At 57.0% G+C, this 20,952-nt stretch overlaps 1 protein-coding gene and 1 long non-coding RNA gene across 3 annotated transcripts in view; both read right to left on the bottom strand.

Annotated features, from left to right (window-relative positions):
* The window catches only part of LETM1 (leucine zipper and EF-hand containing transmembrane protein 1), a 36,431-nt gene that overhangs the window by 10,413 nt on the left and 5,066 nt on the right, over positions 1–20,952 (bottom strand). Inside the window, exons 2-9 of one of the 2 annotated variants that reach the window (XM_045474819.1) lie at positions 20,419–20,479; positions 13,732–14,182; positions 10,259–10,402; positions 9,554–9,691; positions 8,698–8,901; positions 1,901–2,020; positions 502–633; positions 18–161 (exon numbers count right to left, since the gene is read on the bottom strand). In XM_045474819.1, coding sequence (XP_045330775.1) covers positions 18–161; positions 502–633; positions 1,901–2,020; positions 8,698–8,901; positions 9,554–9,691; positions 10,259–10,402; positions 13,732–14,182; positions 20,419–20,479 — 1,394 coding nt within the window. Of the gene's footprint in view, positions 1–17; positions 162–501; positions 634–1,900; positions 2,021–8,697; positions 8,902–9,553; positions 9,692–10,258; positions 10,403–13,731; positions 14,183–18,913; positions 19,017–20,418; positions 20,480–20,952 lie in introns of those variants that run through there. The other variant, XM_045474820.1, reaches the window with a different exon arrangement.
* LOC123596283 lies at positions 3,241–8,691 on the bottom strand. The gene is made up of 2 exons (XR_006711644.1): positions 6,838–8,691; positions 3,241–6,460 (listed from the first exon to the last, which is right to left on the bottom strand). It is a non-coding gene; the product is annotated as an uncharacterized LOC123596283 (long non-coding RNA).

The following is a 20,952-nucleotide window of genomic DNA, read 5'->3' as shown; positions in this document are numbered from 1 at the left end:
CCCTGCTGGCCGCTCACCGCCGCCTCTGAGAGTCTGTGCAGCTCCTTCTCCCGGTGCTCCTGCCGGATGGCCGCCTCCTCCTGCAGGGTGGCCTCCAGCTTCGCCTTGTTGTCCACCTGCTCGCCCTCCACCTCGGCCGCCTTCACCTGTGCTTCTCTCGCCTTCAGAGAGGGGACACCTGTGAGGGGGGGATGCCGGAGAGGCTCACACGGCACCCTGCCCCCAGCCTGTGTTTCTGAGAGGGGCCGCCGTCCGGGCTTCCGAGGGGAGTGGATCACACCGCGGGGACCCCAGCTGCGGGCAGAGGCCACCAGGCGGCCAAGGGCCACCCTCCGCACACACCACCGGAGTCCTCGACGTTCAGAGAAAAGACGAGACGGGAGAGAAGCAGGAGGGTGGATCCCAGGGCTGCCCTGGCCGAGGAGGGGGCCTTTTCTGCAGCTGCTCCCCCCAGAAGCAAGAGGGCCCCTTCCAGAGTGAGCCGCAGAAGGCAGTACGCACCACGATCTCCGGGAGCGTCTGCAGCGTGGACTTGAGCTGGTCGGCGGGCGAGAGGGTGTCGGGGAGGTACATGGCCCGGGACAGGATGAGCAGGGACGTGGGGATCTCCTGATGAAGGTGCAGCTCCAGCCACTGCAATCGGGGGTTCGAGACAGACTCACCCACTGGCCGCGCCCCGTCTGCCTAACCCGGGACCTGGACCCCAGAACGGTCCTCTCTGTTCTGGTTTGATGGGGGAGGAGGACTCGAGTGGATGGGCGCACCGAGTCGCCGAAGGAAGTTCTCCCAAGAACGGGAGTCCTCAAGTTCCACCACGCCCACCTACCGCTGCCTCTTACGACCTGCCGCCCGCCCTCAGGGAGTCAAGCACGAGATGCCACACAGCATGGCGGCCGGGCTCAGAAGAAACCGAGCGAGACGCCCAGACTCTGTTACCAAAGCTCTTCACTTAGAAGTCACGTAAAAAAAAAAAATGAACCACAATGGTAGCACCCGTGGCCTCATGAGGCCCTCAGGGCCCCGCATGCCTGCCGAGCGCCCGCACTGCTTACGGCTGTTTCGCGATACAAAGACGACCTTCCAAGTGACAAGGAAGCCCATGAACATGTGTGGACACTATCTGGACGCAGGACGGGAGGTGGGACAAGAAGGAAGACGCACAAACACTCGGATCCCCGACAGCGCCGTGGGGGCAGCGCCCACACTCACACGTGTCCTGAGCGTGCTCAGAGAAGACTGGACACAATCCCAGGCACGCGCGGGGGGGGGTAAGACACGGGTAGACTCACCCTCCAGAGAAGGCTCCGTCTGGGGGCCACACAACAAACACCGCTTGTGTCGAAGGAGAAGCGGGTACTGACATACATCCGTCTACACGCGGAGGGGAACCGCCAAGGAGGGTGCCGGCCGGCACCAGACACGCCATATGTCTTCGGACGCGACAGCTGAATCGCTGTGAACGCGGAATGTCGCCTCCCACTCAACCTGATGCCAGCTGCAGAGCTGGCCTCTGGGTCCCGATCAAGGGCCCTCCGGGCAGCCAGAGGTGTCAAGACAGCCGAGAGAGGCCCCTGGGGTGGGCTGGCCCGGGCCTATTTACCCAGAGGTCTCTGGCCTCAGTTAAGAGGCCGACTGAAATTTCAAGGGAAGTTAACCTCGTCCTCATCTGTCCACAGATGACCAGAAGGGGACAGTAAGGCCGTTATCGACCAAGAGCAGGGGAGAAAAACCAGGCAACATTCAGAGCCGTGAACACGTGGCACGTGACAGGGTCACCACACCCTCGTCCGGACCCCCAGCCAGCGGCGGGGGGCTGACACCACCGGATCCCGGGGAGGTCTTGGCACAACAAGCCTATCGACGCTGGCCCGACGGAAGGGAAAGCCCCTCAACCACGCACCTGCTTCAGCTGCTCCCTCAGACGATCCTCTGTGACTCCAAGGGCCCGCATGCCTCGTGCCCGACACGCTGACTGCAATTCCTTGACGTTCAGGCTGTCCACCCCTTCCTCGGCGATTAGCTACAAAAGAAAGCCGACAAACTACACACGGAAAGGTCATCAGAGGTGGTGGTGCTTATGTGACACGCTTGGAACCCAGCGTCTAAATGCCAGACGCTTCCCTGATGTGCCTCACCAAGCGCAGGACGAATCGCCACCACTGAGGCCTCCGCTCCGGGTCCGGAGTGACCAGGCTGTCCGGTGGGGGGTGGGGGCCTCGGGGAAGCACACGGTGGCCAGGACTGATCCGGCCTCTGCCCACGCCCGGCTCCTCGCTCTCAGCGCCCCCTTCCTCTTCCGCCGCCTCTTTGTGAACACCCCGGCTCTCCTCCCCACCCCACCACGGGTTCTCAGGATCCTCAGGACAGAGGAGGACGGAGGGAGAGCGGGGCGAGCCTGACCGCAGCCAGAGCCCCCTCCCTCCTCCTCAGCCTGAGACTACGGTGACGCAAGGGAGAAAAATAAACCAGAGTCCCGGAGACGGAAGACACAGAATGTCACGGAGACGGTGCAGGGGTGGCAGGGGAGGGGACAGAAGAACGAACCAGAGTGGCCCCAGGTCGATGCCGCGCAGGGGTGCACCCGCCACCTCATTCGGCCCCACTCAAGCTCACGACGACCCCGGGAGGCAGACGGGTCCATCACTTCCCTTTTCCGAAGGAAGCTTCTCATCCCGGGCTGACTGGAGATCAACACGCAGGTGTGACAGGGTTTCTCCCAGCGGTAGCGTCTCACGAACCATAGTGACTAAACCATACCCAGAATGACGGCAGGACACCAAGCCGGTCATGGCAGAAAACCTTTCTTGTCCTTTCACAGACACACCGGCACCTCCTGAACCCGTGGCGACCACGAATCCGACCACTAATCCAGCCTTCACGCTCGTGTCTGTGTGTGAAGCATGTTGCATGGGTGGGGTCGCACGCATGCACGCACACACACGCTGCTGGGAATTCCTGGGAGACTCCTGCAGGCTGTCGAGCACGTTAACAACGGCTTCTCTTTCGGGTGCTAACTAGCTCTGCACGGTAGGACCATCCGGGCTGACCTTCTCCCATCGCAGGACAACTGGGCTGTTTCCGGTGTGGGCTTATAATGGAAAACCTCGTTTTTTTCCCTCTCCCCATCTTCCTGTGGGAAACACGAATTCCACGGTGCTTCCGAGTCTATCTCCTCATATGGCGTTTTCGGTGGTCGCTCTGGGTGTTACCGATGGACGCACGCCCTCCGCGTCCTTGTTCGGGTCCAAGCGAAATGTGGAACCCTCACCCCCGGACGCCCCTCAGCCCTCTCCTACTCTAAGCTCGTCTTCACGTCTCTTCCTTCCAACCCCACACGGCACTGTCGCTTCTGTCTCAACTATCACACGGACTTCAGAAGGCAAACGAGAAGGAAAGTCTACTGGGTTTACCCATATTTTGCTGACCACCTTCTTTCTTCTTCGTGTTCCAGAGATCTTTGAACAACACGGGCTTAAACTGTCCACAGGTCCACTTATGCACAGGTGTCCCTGGACACAGCAGTGCTGTAAACGTCCGTTTTCTTTTCCCTAGCTTACTTTATTACACAAACACAGTACACAATACACGTAACCCACAAAATAGGGACTAATGAACCGTTTATGTTCTCGGTAAGGCTTCAGGTCAATAGTAGGCCATCAGCAGTTAAGTTTCTGGGGAGCCCAACGTCCTGCACGGAGGGCGGGGCTGTGCCACCTGCTGGCCCACCGTGGGGCAACAGAGAACAGGACGCCCCCTCTGCTTTGCGTTTTTAATGGAGTCAAATCCATGTGGTTTGGGTATTTTTCCCTTTAATCTTGGGCATCTTGTTTCTTTCTAAGAACTCAACTTGAAACATCACAGAGCCAAGAATCCTGTAACAGGTGCAACTGTAAACAGTGCCTTTTTATACACACTCGCCATGCGCTTTTGCTGCCTTCTGGACGATTTATTTTGCCACCGGGATGACTGCAGCTGTGTTAACTCATACGCCGGAACCTTATTTCACTCACGCGTAAAGGAAAGTTCTACTGTGCCGGGACCGTGCCGGGGTGGGGCGCAGGGCCCAGTGTCCTAAGCCCCACGTTGTTCAAGGGTTGACTACTTCCTGTTTAGAGACCCTCCTCCAGGTTCTCGCGGGGCAGACGTGCTGCTGGCCGTTCTGTTTCCTTCTCCTGAGAAGGTCTTGATTCTCCCCTCTTTTTCAGACGATATTTGCTGGATACAGGATTCTGAGTTGACAGGTTTTTTCCAGTATGTGAAAAATCCTGTTCTCTCCTCCTGGCTGCCACAGTTTCTGATAAGCAGCTTGCTGTCCCTGGAGTCGCCCTCCCCGTGCCAGACGCCGGTCTCGCTCACTGCCGTCACGATTACCTGTCCTCGCACTGCTTAGCGTCACGGTGATGGGTCTTCATGTGGATTTCTTTGGGTTGGTCCTGCCGGAGGTTCACCCAGCTTCTACAATGTGTTGACTTCAGGGGCACCCGGGTGACTCGGTTGGTTATGCATCCTACTCTCGATTTCAGCTCAGGTCACAGCCTCTCAGTTTGTGAGTCTGAGCCCTGTGTCGGGCTCTGCAATGACAGCCCGGAGACTGCCCGGAATTCTCTCTCTCTCTCTCTCTCTCTCTCTCTGTCCTTATCCTGCTCACACACTCATGCATGCGTGCATGCTCTCTCTCACAAAATAAATAAGCTTTCAAAAACAAGTACAAATAAAATGTGTTGACTTAGGTCTTTTACTGAATGTGGAAAGTGTTCAGGAGTTATTTCTTCAAGCACCTTCCCAGCTCTAGCCTCCCTCCCCTCTTTCCAGAACTCCGATGACGAGTATGTTAGATGCTTTCCTCTAGTCCCACAGGTGGCTGAAACCCTGCTTGTTTTTTAACTGTTTTCTCAGATGTTCAAATGGGTGATTTTTTAAAGTTTTTATTTATTTAAGTGATCTCTATGCCCCACGTGGGGCTTGAACTCACAACCTCAGATCAAGAGTCGCACACTCCTTGGGGCACCTGAGTGGCTCAGTCAGTTAAGTGTCTGACTTCAGTTCAGGTCGTGATCTCACAGTTCATGAGTTCAAGCCCCGCCTCGGGCTCTGTGCTGACGGCTCAGAGCCTGGAGCCTGCTTCAGAGTCTGTGTCTCCCTCTCTCTCTGCCCCTTCCCCACTCACACTCTGTCTCCCTCTCTCTCAAAAATAAATAAAACATTTAAAGAAAAAAAAAAAAAGGGGGGCACGCTCCTCCCACTGAGCCAGCCAGTGCCCCAAACAGGCAATTTCTAGTTTATCTTAAAAGTTCACTGATCCTGTCTTCTGTCCGCTCCTTTCTCCTGTAGAGCTCATCCACTGAGCTTTTTCTTTTGGGTTGTCTTTTTCAATTCTAAATTTCCATTTGGTTTTTCTTCTTCCTCTTTTTAAATGCTTATTTATGTATTTAGAGGGAGACAGCGCAAGCAGGGGAGGGGCAGAGAGAATCCCAAGCATCCTCGGCGCTCACAGCGTGGAGCTGACCTGGGGCTCGATCTCACCAATTGTGAGATCCTGACCTGAGCTGAAATCAAGACCTGATATCCAACCGACTGAGCCCCCCAGGGGCCCGTCTCCTCCTCTTTTCTCCTGGGAGCCTGTGTCTCCACGCGGCTCACTCCCTAGCTGCCCGGTGAGGCGCCACACGCGGCTACTTTGGGCCTGCTGTGTGCTTCCTCACCTCCGGTCTCCGGGCTGGCCCCACTGCTTGGCTCCTCTCACGGGGACGTGAGAATCCTGTCTCAAGCCCTCCGAGCACAAAGCCTAAGCCCTGCGTATCACTTACTGCAGCTGGCCACTCTGACCACACTAGTAATAAAGGCCGAGTCCCACGTCCTCCCTTGCTCCCGCTTCCTGGTCCCCAGGGGCATCAGCCTCTCACGTAGTCCTGAGCAGGGGCTGTACCCGCTTCTAGCGCAAACGTGAGTCACAAGCTCCCTTTGATGGCTGATCTGTCTGTGCCCCCTCTCGGTTACACCCACAAATTACCCCCGTGGTAGTTTGGAACAACTAGGGGGCTGCCTCGTTGCTGCCAGGCTCCCCATTCAGCCTCCGCCAAGCCCCAGAGGAGAAGCCAGGGTAGCGGGGAGCCCTCCACGCACCTCCGGGGCTGCCAGGGGCAGGCTGGCCCCACCTGGCCACTGGACGCCATCCAAATGGGGTGTGCAAGAAAGGTCTTGGAACTGCCAGGCCCCCTGCTGGTCTCTATGGACACTGTGCCCCGGGGGCCGGAGCGGCAGCTCGTTACCACCCGCCGGGGAGGAAGGAGCAGCCTCGTCAGCTTTCCCTGACGCCACCCCAGTTGTGACATCCTGAAGAGGGTGGAGGTCTCAGCCCTCACCCACCGGCGCCTGCCGTAGGGGGACTACTTCCTCTAGTGTCTGGCTGGAGTAGAGCGTTACTGTCTGAAGCCTTCTGTCCTGCTAGGCAGCCCCTTTCCTTAAAAAAAAAAAAAAAAAAAAAAAAGTTTATCTACTTATTTGGAGAGAGAAAGCACGAGCGGGGAAGGGGCAGAGAGAGGGAGAGAGACCTCACCAACCGTGACATCACGACCTGAGCCGAAATCAAGAGTCGGACGCTTAACCAACTGAGCCTCCCAGGTGCCCCTGGAGAGCCCCTTTCCTGTCCTCTGGCCAGAGGGAGCAGGCTTTTCTCAGGGTTGTTTTTGTGTGTGTTTTAAATAATCTCTCTACCCAACGTGGGGCTCGAACTTCCAACCCTACTGGTAAGAGCCCTGCCCGTCAGGGCTTCCGGAGTCCGCACTCATCAGCAAGCCTCAGCGGCCGCTCCTTCAGCACGAGGGCGCGAAGACCCACCTGGTTGGTCCTGGGGTCCCAGGGTCGTCTTCTCCCACTTCTCAGAGACTTCTTGTATTGGGTTTTTACTTCACGTCCAGGACAGCGGAGGCCCAGGCCACCTTCCTGACAGTGCAGGCTGTTCTGTTTCGGAGGGCTCTGAGGCACTGAGCCGTGATTCGTCCAAGGTCACAAAGCAAGGGAGTGGCCAGGACTCCAGCCGGGGCCACCTGCCCCTAGCTGCCTCTCCTGAGGTGGGGGCAGCCACACGCAGGCTCCCGGGGAGTGAGGTGGCCCCCCGAGGACTGCCCGTGCCAGCCCCCCTCACGCCCACAGAGCGGGTGTCCCGAGCGCCTTCTGAGACGCAATGCATACACAGTGGAGGAAGGACTTCCTTTCAACCCTACAAACCCGGAGTGACGGCCTGCCACTTCCAGCTACGGCCAGGGGCTGGTTTTTGCCAGATCGGCACCCCTGCTGAGAGCTACTAGAAAAACCAGCTGAAACGAACACAGAAACAGGCTCGGAGGCACCAGAAAGCTAGCACAACAGGGCTCGGGGACAGCAAGATTATGCAGACCGGGAAAGACGGGGCAGCCACGGGGGTGTGAGCCACTGGGGACCCAGCGACACTTGCCGACGCGTAGTGCAGGCTCAGAGTCCAGGCCAAAGGCCCCTGCTCAGAGGCAGAGACACCCCGTCAGAGCCAAGAGGCTGCCGCCCAGGGAGAGGGAAGCGAGGAGCCGGGCAGGAAAGGTGCACAGAGCGGGGGGGGGCTCCTGGGCTCTGGTCCGCAGGGGGCACCGTGAGGAAGGGACACAGGGGAGCTGCAGCCCACACTCTGTCAGGGGAGCAAGCCAGAGGCAGCAGGGCCGGCCCCGATCCGTGGTTAGTGGTCTCAGGCCAAGCGGCCCCTCTCTAGCAGGACAGACCCAGGCGGGCCCTGCCTGGAACCTCGGAAACTTCTCACGGACAACGTCTAGGTCCAGGAAAGAGACACTGCAAACCAGCCCGAGAAAGCAAACCGGACAAAAAGACCCACGGACCACAGCTACTGGAGTGGTCAGACATGAACCGTGATGAGCACGTTCGCGAACACAGAGAAGTGGCCGGGAGCACAGACCAGACACCTCCGAGGTGCCCGCAGGGCCGGCAGACGCCGCAGATTCCGGGGCCAGCAGCACCCTCGGAGAAAAGGGAGGGTTTTAGCAGCTCTTCCCGGAAACACACTGGAGGGCACATGCGGTGTGGCCGCAGGGCTGCGGGCGGGCCCGGTGGGGGGGACACAGCGGTCAGCACAGCCCCAGGAGCAAGGTGGTTGCTTTTGACCTCCTGCCCTTCTCCTCAGGAGCCCCAATCCTAGGTCACTCTTCTTATGAAAACTGTCAAAGATCGGTAACAAAACTCTGCGTCAAAAGAGCGTGGCTTCTGTTTTGTTTTTTGGTGCAAGAAGATGATTTTATTAAAGCACGGGGACAGGACCCGTGGGCAGAAAGAGCTGCCAGAAGACGTTTATCACAGCGCGGCTTAGGGGGGCAAAACGTTAGCTAAAGTACCGGTGAATAAGTCACGACGTGTCCACACCATGAAACATCAGGCAACCACTAAAATTCCCCTTTTCAACAAATACTTAGCGACACGGGCAGGTCTCCTAATGTCACGCCAGGGGACAGACCGTAAGGGCCGTGTGGTTCCAACGTCATTCCAGGAGACGCACGCGCACGCTGGGTGTGTGCACGCAGGCCACAGTGGGCAGAGGCGCAAAGTGCCCACCGCCGCGATCTGGGAATGACGGGACCGCTGGTGACTCCGCCTCCCCTACGGTCAGGACACCGGAGCCCCAGGTGCCTGGAGAGGGTGGTCGCGAGTGCGGGTGCCCACCTTGTCGTCGGCCTTGATGGAGCGCAGTCTCATGGTGAGCTGGAAACGCAGGAAGTTGTTGGTGCCGATGGACTGCAGCTCCAGCAGCTTGCACAGGGCCACCAGCTGCGGTCGTGTCAGGTTGTCCAGGGTCAGCTCGTCCTCGAACAACTTGGAAAAACGCAGGATCTCCTCGTTGCTGGGTCTCTCACCGGTCTCTCGGATCTGTGGGAACAATCAAGCGAGCCACCCACTGGGTGGGGGGGCTCCCTAGCACCGCCCACGGCCTCGGGCCACACGCCCCAGCTGGAAGTGCCCCGGACCATCCACAACCCCCCTTCGGATCTCCCTGGTCACCAGGCTCCTCCTGGGGAGCAGCCCCTCAAGGGCTCCAAGCGCCCAGCCTGCACTGGCTCCCCCGGGGTGATGCCTCCCTGCAGCTTCCAGCCCCCCTCCCGCTCGTGGACCCTTCCCGCCCACGCCAGCAGAGCCGTGGCTGTGGCTGTGGAGCAGCCTCGGGGCCCATCCCCTTCTCCCCCAGCCTGGCCCCCCAGCTCATCACAACGGCAGGGTCTTAGTTCCGAATCTACTGAACTCTGCCTCCCCTGGGGCTGCTGCAAAGTACGGAGTCACAGGCAAATAATTCTGATGTCAGCAAGCTCAAGACAGCAGGCCCAACCAACATCACCGAGCAGGGTTAAACCCCGTAGGGCACCAGCCCACGGCCGCCTGGGGGCTCCATTCCCGCGTCCCGCATCCCACAGTGAACAAGAGGGACGGGAGGCACGCCCCTATGTAAGACGGGGCGGCCCTGAGGCGCTACCCGGCACTCGGACCGGAGGGCTGAGGCCCCCAGGGCTCTGAAGCATCACGGCACCTTCTGGAAAAACACGGAGAAGTCTTTGGTGGCATTCCCCTTGGCTGCCTTGTTCTTCAGGGCCATCTCCTCGATGGTGTCCTGGAGGAACTTGGCCAGCTCCAGCTTGACCCGCAGCTCCTTCTTCAGCCTCTCCTCCTGTGAGGTCAAAGAGGGGGTGCTACCCTCCCCTGGCCCGCACCCCGGCCCCCGCCTGCTTCCACCCAGCACGGGGTCCGCTTTACCCCTCAGCCCGGCACCTCCCGCACTTTCCTGAGCGGCGCGCTCTCCCCCCGGGGACTGTGCCTTCCCAGACTTTCGCTTCCAGTTCGGGGCCTGAGAAGATAGTCGTGGGGCCCCTCAGGGCAGGGACCGGCCGCTGAAGCTTCTAAGCTTCGTGGGCCGTTGGGCCGTGGGTGAAACAACGCTGTGACTGCGGGGACAGCAGATGGGCCCTGCCCTCCGCAGGTCGCACCGCCCACGGGCGGCCTCTCCCCGTGGCCTGAAGGACAGTGGGCTACAGAAACCATACTTTAAAACACATTTAAAGAAAAACAACTCCGTAACCCACCGTCTACTAATCACAGCACAGCATGACCCAATTAGGAAGAAAACATACAACTTCAAAACCATCGACCATCTGAACGTCAGTCACAAACAACGCAGACGTTGTAACTACGTCCAAATTCGCCCTGAAACGAGCTCACGGCCCCGACGCCCCGTCACCTTGATGGACTGGGTCTCGAACGTGGACGGCAACATGTTGGGGAAGAGCTTCACGGCGACAGGGAGCAGGAACTCCATGAACGGCACCACCACAAAGACCAGGAAGGGGACCAGGCGAAAGAGGTCAGCGCATATCCGGAGAAACTGGGAAAAGGCGGAAGGGAGCAGGGGGTGAGGCGTCAACACCGCTCACGACGACCGTCAGCGGCGCGGCGACGGCAGCCCAAGCCCGACGGGGGTCGGCGAGGGCGCTAAGTCCCGACAGCCCGGCACGCTGCTCCCAAAGGCATCTGTTTCTCCAGCGTCCACACCGCGGGAAGACAGCCTTCAGAAAGGCTAGGAGGGGCGGAAGCCGGCGTGGGGAGCTGACCGCCCATCCCTTCTCGCCCCGTCCACCGGGGGTCCCGCTCTGCGGAGACAGCCTGACGCAGACACCGCGCTGCCCCCTGAACTCGGAAGCCAGCCGGATGAGAACGGCAGGCCGAGGTCGCCAGGGAAGGCTGTGGCCACACCGCCCGCCCCAAACAGCGCGCAGAGAGAGTGTCACGGCTGTTTCTCGAGAGGGTCTGACCACACAGCAACAGTTAGGCCAAAACCCAACGCTTCCTCGACGTGAACCCACTACTGCTGACACCAGTAAACACGTTCACAAGTTGAAAGCATCGAAAGCCCCCGAGTGACACTCAGTGGACACTCGCTGCTGGGTCCCCAGGCAGCCTTCTCTTCAGTCTGCTCAGTCAACACCTTTGACCCCAAGCTGCCTAGGCTCACAGGAACCGAGATGCACGCTCGTGCCGGTCGAGGTGTGCATTTCCACTGTCGTGAACCACACGTCTCCGGAAAAGCGAGGTCATTCCTAGAAACGGCTTTGTTCTGGCCTCTTCTGACACTTACGACGGTCAAGTGGCATGTTCCCGCCGGGGCACCGCTCCCCAGATCCTGGCGGCCCTTCGCGGCAGTTGGGAGCCACCTGCCCCGCGGTGGTGCGCGCTGTGACCGCCCGGCCAGAGGGTCCCCTCCCCAGCACTCTGTGGAGGAGACACCTGAGGCTCTTCCGCCTGGGCAGCACTCACCCAGCTCTTCCCAAACCAGTCTCTGCTCCAAGGCTCATGGAACAGGGACCCCGACCTCGAGCCTGTCTTCCCACGTACAAACCTTGCCCGTTCACTTTTCTATCTGTTGTCAAAACAGACTCACGGATTCCTGTACTTTTTCATTTGTTTACAATTTATTACTATTTTTACTTTTATGCTCAAACGGTCCCGGAAGAGGCCCTTCAAGCTGGTGTCTGTTTTCTGACATTCCTCCTTAATTTTTTTTCAGCAGTTCTATCAAGGCTTAATTTACATTCCGTGACATTCACCCACTGTGAGTGTGTGATTCAAGGACTCTTGGTACGTTTACAGCTTGTGAAACTATCACCAAAATCCACCTTTGCCACGCTGTCATCATCCCACCAAGTGCCCTGTGTCCATCCGCAGTCCACTTCAACCCTCAGCCCCAGGAAAACAGTAAATCGATTTGTTTCTCTAAGTTTGCTTACCTAGGACTGTAGAAGACATCCTTTGGCATCTGGCTTCTGCCATGAGACACACAAATGCTTAGGCATGTCATGTCCTTTCGATGACTGCACCCCTTTGACATTATGAAATGTTAAATGCCAGGATGACCTTCTTCATCCCCGGGCATCTTTGCTATGAAATCACCTTAGTCTGATATTAAGGTGGCCACGTCAGCTTTCTTCCGACTGCCGTTAGCAGCACTTACTTTCTCCCATTTTTTCACTTTGAATCTATTTGTGCCTTTACTTTTTTTTTTTTTTTTAAAGATTTATTTTTAGGCCATCTCTACACCCAACGTGGGTCTCGAACTCACAATCCCAAGATCAAGAGTCACAGGCTCCACTGGCTGAGCGACCCCGATGCCCCTATTTGTGTCTTCACATTTAAGGGGTGTTTCTTGCAGACTGCATGTAGTTAGGTCTCACCTTTTAATCTCATCTTACAACCTCAAACATTTAATCAGCAGAAAACCGTATGATCATCTAAACAGATGCAGAAAAAGCATTTGACAAAACCCAAAATCCATTCCTGATAAAAACTCTGAGGGAATTTACAAAAATGATACCAGAGGGGCACCTGCCTGGCTCAGCTGGTGAAGCATACGAGTCTTGATCTTGGGATTGTGAATCCGAGCCCCACGTTGGGTGTAGAGATCACTTAAAAGTAAAATGTTTAGGGGCCAAGACATGGTATCGAGGTTCACGAATTCAAGCCCTGCATTAGGCTCTCTGCTGTCAGCACGGAGCCCACTGTGGATCCTCTGTCTCCCTCTCTCTGCCCATCCCCCGCTCGCGTTCTCTCGTTCTCTCTCTCTCTCTCTCTCAAAATACATGTTTTTTTTAAAAAAATGTTGGGGCGCCTGGGTGGCGCAGTCGGTTAAGCGCCCGACTTCAGCCAGGTCACGATCTCGCGGTCCGGGAGTTCGAGCCCCGCGTCAGGCTCTGGGCTGATGGCTCGGAGCCTGGAGCCTGTTTCCGATTCTGTGTCTCCCTCTCTCTCTGCCCCTCCCCCGTTCATGCTCTGTCTCTCTGTGTCCCAAAAATAAATAAACGTTGGGAAAAAAAAAAAAAAAAAAAGAAAGAAAAGTCCACAGTGTAACTGTCAGTTATTTCAGGCACAATAAGACACCCAGCAGCTCTGAGCTCCTGAAAACTAGGAACAATCTCGTTTCAAGGGCTGGAGAAGGGCAGAGGTGACCGGCTGGCTCAGTCGGTTAAGCGTCCGACTCTCGACTTTGGCCCAGGTCAAGATTGCGCGGTTCGTGGGCTCAAGCCCCGAGTCAGGCTCTGGACTGACAGTGAGGGGCCTGAGTTGGATTCTGTCTCTCCCTTTCTCTCTGCCCCTCCCCCGCTCACGCTCACTCTCTCTCCAAATAAATAAACACGAAGAAACAGGTTTAAAAATAAGAGAGCTGGTGAATGGCAGAGAAAGCTGGCGTGCCGAATGCCGAACCAGAGCTCCCGGCAGCTAAAGAGCCGGTGGGCGGGCAGGTGCCGGAGCCGATGACAGAGGTGAGACCTGAGTCGGGAGCTCAGAGCCAACAAGTAAGACCCAGCTCACAGAGGGAGAAGCACAACCCTGAAGACAGACATGTGGAAAGCAACGAGACAGAAAAGGCAGCTACCCTGCAAAAGAAGTCCGCCGGGGTGGGCACAGGCCTCCGACAGGAAAGGAGGCCGACGCGGTGGCACAAGGCCAGAGCGACGGGAGACCACAGACGGGGTGTGTGAGACCCTCTGGCCGCGGAGCGGAGGCACCGAGAGATTATCAGCAGTGGTACGGGGAGGTTCACGGTTAGAGTTTCCTGTTGTTATTATTATCTTCTAACCACAAGTTGCAGAAGGAAAGCCCCGGAAGTATCTGAAAGCACCTAAGAGGCGGCCCGACCGGGAGCTGCCGAGCGTCCATTACCTGCCTGCGCTCCCTGCGGGTGAGGCTGTGGCCGTGGAGGACCCGCCAGAGCATGCGCGCCGCAATCTTCGTGTCGATCCAGAGCAGGCGGAAGCCGTGGTAATAGTGCCTCAGCTCGTCCAGGACCCTCTGCCCCAGGGACTTCCTCACGGTCGCCTCCGGCGGGGGGCTGTACACGGGGCCTCCCTCCTCCAGCTTCTTGTTCTTGTCCTTCAAGGACTTGAGGGACTTCTCCACCACAGAGTCGTCACCCAGCGGGGGCGTGGAGTGCCAGCAGCGCGTGGGGAGGAACTGAGGCCCTGTGACCAACAGGCCAGCGGGGGCGGGGGCCCACGGCACTCGGGCCACTGAGCACACGCGCCCGGGCCTCGCAGTCCAGCAGCCACGGGGATCGGTCCTGAAGGACAGGTACATGGGGTGGGCAGGAGTGCAGCAGCGAAACGAGACATTCCTTGAAGAGAGAGAGAGGAAAACAGTGATGAGGGGCGACCTCCTGGCACCTCAAACCCGCAAGCGCAACACGGACCAGGCTGCGTCACAACCACACAGACACTCAATCTTCCCAGCACCGACATCGACTCCCCACTGCGTCTGCGTGCCCGGGAAACACATCAGGAGGAAGAGGGGCTGCTGGGAAGGGGCCTGTGCGAGGGACTGAGAGCGGTCGGTGCCCGTGGGCTCACAGGTGGCACCAGGGCACCAAGGGGCCGGGGGCTCAAAGGAAGGGCAGATTGGACACAAACAGCAGAGCTTGGCCCCTGACCCCCGGACTACAGAACCGACCTCGGGGCAGGTCTCCCAGGTGGCTTCCCAGACTTGGGGAATTGGGGGGGTGGAGGCGGGGCAGGGAGGTCCGTTCCCTACCAGGTGACTTTCTACGAAGATCTGCAGTTCTTGAGCGAGCCCCGGAAGTTAGTGAGGACGCTCAAATCCACGGGGACCCAAACCCGTGCACTGTCCAGCAGAGACGTTTGTTCCAAGTGGCGAAAACCCAACGAATCACGCCCCGGACCCGCTCCTCTGTCTTCCCCACGCTGCTGCTTCTGCTCAGCCCAGAGCCTCGATGACACCCAGCAAGTGTTCCAGCAACACCTTACCTGCGCGACTCTTGGAGCCCCGGGACCTCCTTCGTACCCCACCCGTCACACTGGACGACGCTCCCCCCGCCCCCGGGCACAAACCCACCCCCGGGAGGCCACAGGCTCCAAGTCAGCTCATAGGCTTGTGCTCATAACCGACACAAGCCCAGCCTCTTCCCGTCGGCTGGAGCATCTCACGGGACCTGGGCTCCGCAGCTGCCTGCCCATCCCAAATTCCAAGCCACTACTTAATGCTGAGACCTCGGGCAAGTTAATTAACCTCTCTCTGTGCTTCGGGAGCGTCCTCTGTGAATGTGTGCGGTAGCAGACACGTGAAGTGCCCAGAGCGCCAGGTGCATACGACACCCGCCAGGGAGCTGGCAGCCGCCAATCGGGGCTGGAGGAAGCAGGGAACGTCTGGTCCAGCTGAAGGACAGCCAGAGGCGTGCCCGCCTCGGTTCACAGCCTGCATCACGTGGGGGCAGCTGGCCCAGGGCATCACCCGCCACCCATCGAGCAACGCCTCAACGGCCTCCTGCCTTCAAAGGGCAGGGTCAGTCCTGTGCCATGAGCCCCAGGGCCCCACGGTCAACACCTGAGCGGGAAGGGCGCGGCCTTGAACCCACCCTGCCCCGGCTGGGTCACGGCTGCCGAGGGACAGGCTGCACAGAGCACAGCAGACCCGCTCAGTCACTTGCGGCTGTGGGGCTGTGGCCCCAGACCGCGCCTTCTGTGCCTCAGCCTCACCTCCTGATGCAGGGATCAGCCTGCCATCCTGTCTCTGTCGAACTTAATGATCCAGGCTCCCGACACTCAGCGAGCAAGGAAGCAAGTGGCTTCCACAAGAAGGCGTGATGTCGGCACTGCACAGCACAGCCAACAGGCGAAAGCGGAGACTCGCGAAAACACAGCAAGCTGAAAGGCACCCGGCACATCCGCTGGGGCCAGCGAGGCTCCGGGATCTGGCTATGCTCAAGCACGCTAGAAACTGACATGACCAACATTCTACCCAGAAAGGTTCAGCTGTTTTCAAAAAGCATAAAATCGCGTAATTTATTACTTTAGAAATATTCGTCAAGGGGCGCCTGGGTGGCGCAGTCGGTTAAGCGTCCGACTTCAGCCAGGTCACGATCTCGCGGTCCGTGAGTTCGAGCCCCGCGTCGGGCTCTGGGCTGATGGCTCGGAGCCTGGAGCCTGTTTCCGATTCTGTGTCTCCCTCTCTCTCTGCCCCTCCCCCGTTCATGCTCTGTCTCTCTCTGTCCCAAAAATAAATAAACGTTGAAAAAAAAAAAAATTAAAAAAAAAAAGAAATATTCGTCAAAACAAAACTAACCTGGGCACTGCCGGGACCCTGCTCTGCCCCAGGTCGCTAGAGCCCATGGCTCGGCGTCCCTCCCGAGAAGCGCCCGCCTCACCTACTCGGGGTCAGTGGGCCCAGCTTCCCACAGGCCCACCACCAGACCTTCTCCTGCTTTCTCTTTTCTTCGCTCCCCTTAAAGTGGGGAAAAAACCACTCTGGACAAAAGAAACGTCAACAAGAAATACACAGTTACTAGAGGACAGTCTGTTTGTTCAATGAAAATGCTGAGGGACTCCTATCAAAGGCGTTCATTTCACCTAAGGGTGCGGGCTCCCACGTCCACCTCAACGTTGACAACTTGCTGCCACCTTCAACAAGAGAAAAACCAGGCGTGCCTGGGTGGCTCGGGTGGTAGAGTGTGTGACTTTTTTTTTTTTTTTGAAGACAGAGAGTGAGCAAGGGAAAGGGGCAGAGAGAGAGAGAGGGGGAGAGAGAGGGGGAGAGAGAGAGAGAGGGGGAGAGAGAGGGGGAGAGAGAGAGAGAGAGAGAGAGGGAGAGAGAGAGAGAGAGAGAGAGAGAGAGAGAGAGAGAGAGAGAATCTTAAGCAGGCTCCACACACAGCACAGAGCCCAACCTCTATGATCCAAGTAGAAATCAAGAGTCAGACACTCAAGCGACTGAGCCACCCAGGCGCCCAAGCATGCGACTCTTGATCATGGGGTTTGTGAATTCTCACAGTTTGCGAGATCGAGCCCCACGATGGGCTTTGCACTAACAGCACGGAGCCCGCCTGGTATCCTCTCTCTCTCTCTCTCTCTCTCTCTCTCTCTCTCTGTCTCAAATAAACAGATGAAATGAAATGAAAAGAAATGAAACGAAATCTTAAAAAAAAGGGGGGAAGTCCTAAGCAGCACCTGGCAGACGAGTGCGTTCGCGGGTCAGAGCATTTCCGGGCCTCATGGCGTCAGCCGCGCGAACACAGGATGGCAGGCAGAGGGACCCAGGCCTGCTCTCCCCACAGCACCTTCTGGACCCTTGAAAAGATGCCACAGGCACAACACCTGCGGGCCACCCGACATGTCCCCTTCCCAAGGGGACGGCCCACCCAGACAATGGCCTACGGCTGGGCCACGGAGGGCGCCAACCCTCAACGTGCCACGTTCAGCTCTTCAGGGACATGGCGTCAGCAAGGGCGGTGACGGCAGCAACAAGCAAGGGAAGCAGAGGCGGACAATAAAGCCACCGGTCCCAGGACCAGGACGAATGGTTCCCGAAGCGCAGGGTGCCTCTCTGCCCAGAGACAAGAGGTGACGCTGCCCGCAGGACAAGGTGCCCCTCAGCTGGGGAACGGGAGGCCGCCGCCCACAGCACTGGGACCCCTGTCAGCGCCCTCCAGGCCCTGTGGTACCCAGTGCACCCTGCAGGACACTCCGGGGGCCAGGCAAGCACCCGCCACCGATCCTCCGAGCGGTCCCATGCCCGAGAGCCTCACGGCAGCCCCGTCCTCCCGCCCAACGACCCCCTGTGCTTGGGGGGCTTTGCAACCAAGGGGCTGCACTTTACTGGACTCCCTCTCTGCCTTCACTTTTAGGATAAAGGAGGTCAAGGGCAGCTAGATAACGCCCATCGATCGAGTGGTCCTGGATCAGAAACTCCGCAGCCGCTCACGCTCTGGGGTCGGGACCACCAGAGCTGAAAACTGAGATGACAGACCCCCTCATGGGGCACCGCCACCACACAGGCCCGCGCCACGCACGGACTTCTGTGCCGGGACCGCGTCCACGCTGAGGCTTTTTCATAAACACAGGACAGTCCCGTAAGCGTTTCTTCCTAACCATTTTCTTAAGTTTTCTTCTGTCTAGCTTGCTTTATTGTAAGACTACAGCATATGATACATATACAAATCACGTGTTAATTGACTTTTTATGTTCAGCAAGGCTTCTGGTCAAGAGCAGACTGTCAGTAGCTAAGTTTCAGGGAAGTCAAAAGTTACAGGTGCACTTTCGACTGCACAGGGGCCAGCGCCCCCAGCCCCGCCTTGCGTTCTTGTTCAAGGGTCACCGATACTTATCTGTGCCATCAAAATAACAAGTAACGTGTGCTGGATGTGATATAAAACTTCAACTCTCACCTATAACTGTTCATTTCAAATGCATGAGTTCAGCAAAACAGCTTTATAGTTCTCATTATGTAACTTTCCTTTTTTTTTTTTTTTACATATAATTTTATTTCACTTATTTTTAAGTAATCTACACCCAACGTGGGGCCTGAACTCACGACCGACCCTGAAATCAAGAGTCATATGATCCACAGACCGAGTCAGCCAGGTGCCCCTCACTGCTTAACTTTGTAAAAAAAAGTGTTTAATTTTCTAAAAATTGTTAACTTATAAAAAATTCATGTTAATAAAGCACAGAGTGCTTATATTTTAATATGAATCTTAAATGCAGGTACATTTGACTCTTAAAAGGTGCCTGAAAAATTCAACACGTATTCCTAATAAAAACATTTTAGCGCACTACGAATAAAAAGACACAGCAGAGTCCTAGAAACAAAAGCCAACCTTCCAGACTCAACACTAGATACTCTACTCCTTGCCTGCAGCTCTTCTGGCAAGACCCAGCTGCCCAGAGAACCCAAAAGCAGCAGAAGCAAGAGCTAGACAGAGGCAGAAACACACGTGGTTACTGTTACCACGTCCCAGGACCACGCCCACCACTAAGGAAAGGTGTTACAGAAGGAGCTAAGACCTAGTAAAGGGAGCTGTGAGAAGTGGCTGGACACAAGACAGCTGGTAACGTACGTGCCAGCAATAACCACTCAAAAAATGAGACAAGAGGTCCATTAACGAGACCAAATCCAACACATCTGGGAACTGCCTTCAATTAATGCATGTGGCCTACACAAAGAAAGTGACCTTCACCTGAGAGAGAAAAAAAGGTCTGTTTAAAAAAAATATTTATTTCTTCATTGAGAGAGAGGGACAGAGACAAGCAAGAGAGGGGCAGAGAGACAGAGAGAGACAGAGAGAGAGAATCCCAAGCAGACTCCGAGCTGTCACCACACAGCCCACTGTGGGGCTCGAACCCACGGACCGTGAGATCATGACCTGAGTCCAAGTCGGACGCTTAACGGACTGAGCCAAGCCACTCAGGGGCCCCTCTGCAGATGAGGTAACAAATTAACAATCTCAAATGAGTAAAAAAACTTAAAAAGCCCCCATGGTTCCATGGGCAAGACGCCGTGAGGGGCCACCTGGGTGGCACCTGGGAAGGGGGTCCTGCACTCTCCAACAGGGAGAATCAGGATGGAAGGGAGAGACAGGCTCCCCTCCGGGTGTCTGGGACAAGGGCCTGGGACCAGGAAGAAAGGTCTGGGCATCCCACCGCGTAGGTGAGGGGGATCAGGAACTGTGCTCAGGGATGCTGGGGGGAGAGAACAGGGACCCCGAGAGAAGGTCAAGTCCATGTGCGACAGCGGACAGGGAAGAGTGGATGCCACTCCCTCCAGGAAGCCCTCCAAGCCCACAACAGTGTCACAGACTTCTCGCCAGAGGGAAGGGCTAAATCCACACTCCAGACATATCCCCAGAACCGGGTGGGGGCAAGCGAGCCCTGTGGCCCCCACTCGCTCAACACGACGCTCTGTGAAGGACCAAATGGGGTTCAAGCGAGGGTCTAGTGTGTTCGCTGAGGGAGCCCCACGCCTGCAATGCTGCGTGGAGCACCCAACGTCTTCTTGCAAAGTCCGTGAGAAGCCACTGAAAGCAGCGGCCGTGTGAGCAGGGCAAGCACACGGTGCAAAGTACCCAGCACAGCTTTCCAAAACAGACGTGTGAGGGCGTCTGGGTGGCTCGGCGAGAAGTCAGATGCTCAACTTCGGCTCAGGTCAGGATCTCACGGTTTGTGAGTTCAAGCCCCGCGTCAGGCTTGCTGGTATCAGCACAGAGCGATCGTCTGTCCCCCTCTCTCTCTGCCCCTCCCCTGCTCACACTCTCGCGCTCTCTCAAAACTAAATAAAAAGCATTTAAGTAAACAAATAAAAAACAGATGCGTGAACAAAAGACCAGAATAAAATACATCAAAATGCTAATAATATTTGTAACAGACACTGAAATTATGAATGTTTATTTTCCAAAGACCCACTAACATGTGGTGATGTCTCAAAATGAAAAGATAAAGGGTGAAAAGAAAGAAAAACAAAAAAGCAAAGCAGGAGGTACTGTCTCCCCACAATCAGGAGTCACACGTCACTCGAGCACTTCCAAGCTCCCACTTACAGAAGGACGGTAAGTGACGATTTACTTACAAGTGGCTTATCAACCCCACGGCGTTGGCACAACTGAGACAAGCGGGCTCTCCCAGACCACCTATGACAGAGACAAAGAAAAAGCAAGAAAATTCGTGTCAAACCAGGCGTTTTACACCAACACCACCTTTTAGAGCCCGAAAGGGTGCCCTCTGTGTGTCTTTCACAGAGTAAGTGTCTGGAAGGGTGTTCTGAGTGCCGGAAGGTTTCAAGGTGTTGCTAAGTGAAGGGACACATTAGGAACACGGTGTCTTGGGGTAGCTCTAGGGAAGAAGGGGGACCTGAGGCAGCCCCTGGCCTCACGCACCCCTACCGGGGACACCGGGTTCCACCAGCCGAGGGCCCAGAGCCCGGGCCTGAAGGTCTCCCCAGGCGGGACCCCTCCCTACTCGCTCCAGCTGATGCGCAGTTGCGCGGGACCCCCCAGTGCACAGACAGCCCCACAGGGCAAGCAAGGGCCTGATCCAAAGGGTCCCCCAACTTCTCTGCCCACAGGAGGGCGAGGGTTATGAGAACCACTCGTAGACCAAACAC

The sequence above is a fragment of the Leopardus geoffroyi genome, chromosome B1 (genome assembly GCF_018350155.1).
Source record: "Leopardus geoffroyi isolate Oge1 chromosome B1, O.geoffroyi_Oge1_pat1.0, whole genome shotgun sequence".
NCBI classification, from domain to species: domain Eukaryota; kingdom Metazoa; phylum Chordata; class Mammalia; order Carnivora; family Felidae; genus Leopardus; species Leopardus geoffroyi.
This window is presented reverse-complemented; position numbering and strand designations above follow the sequence as displayed.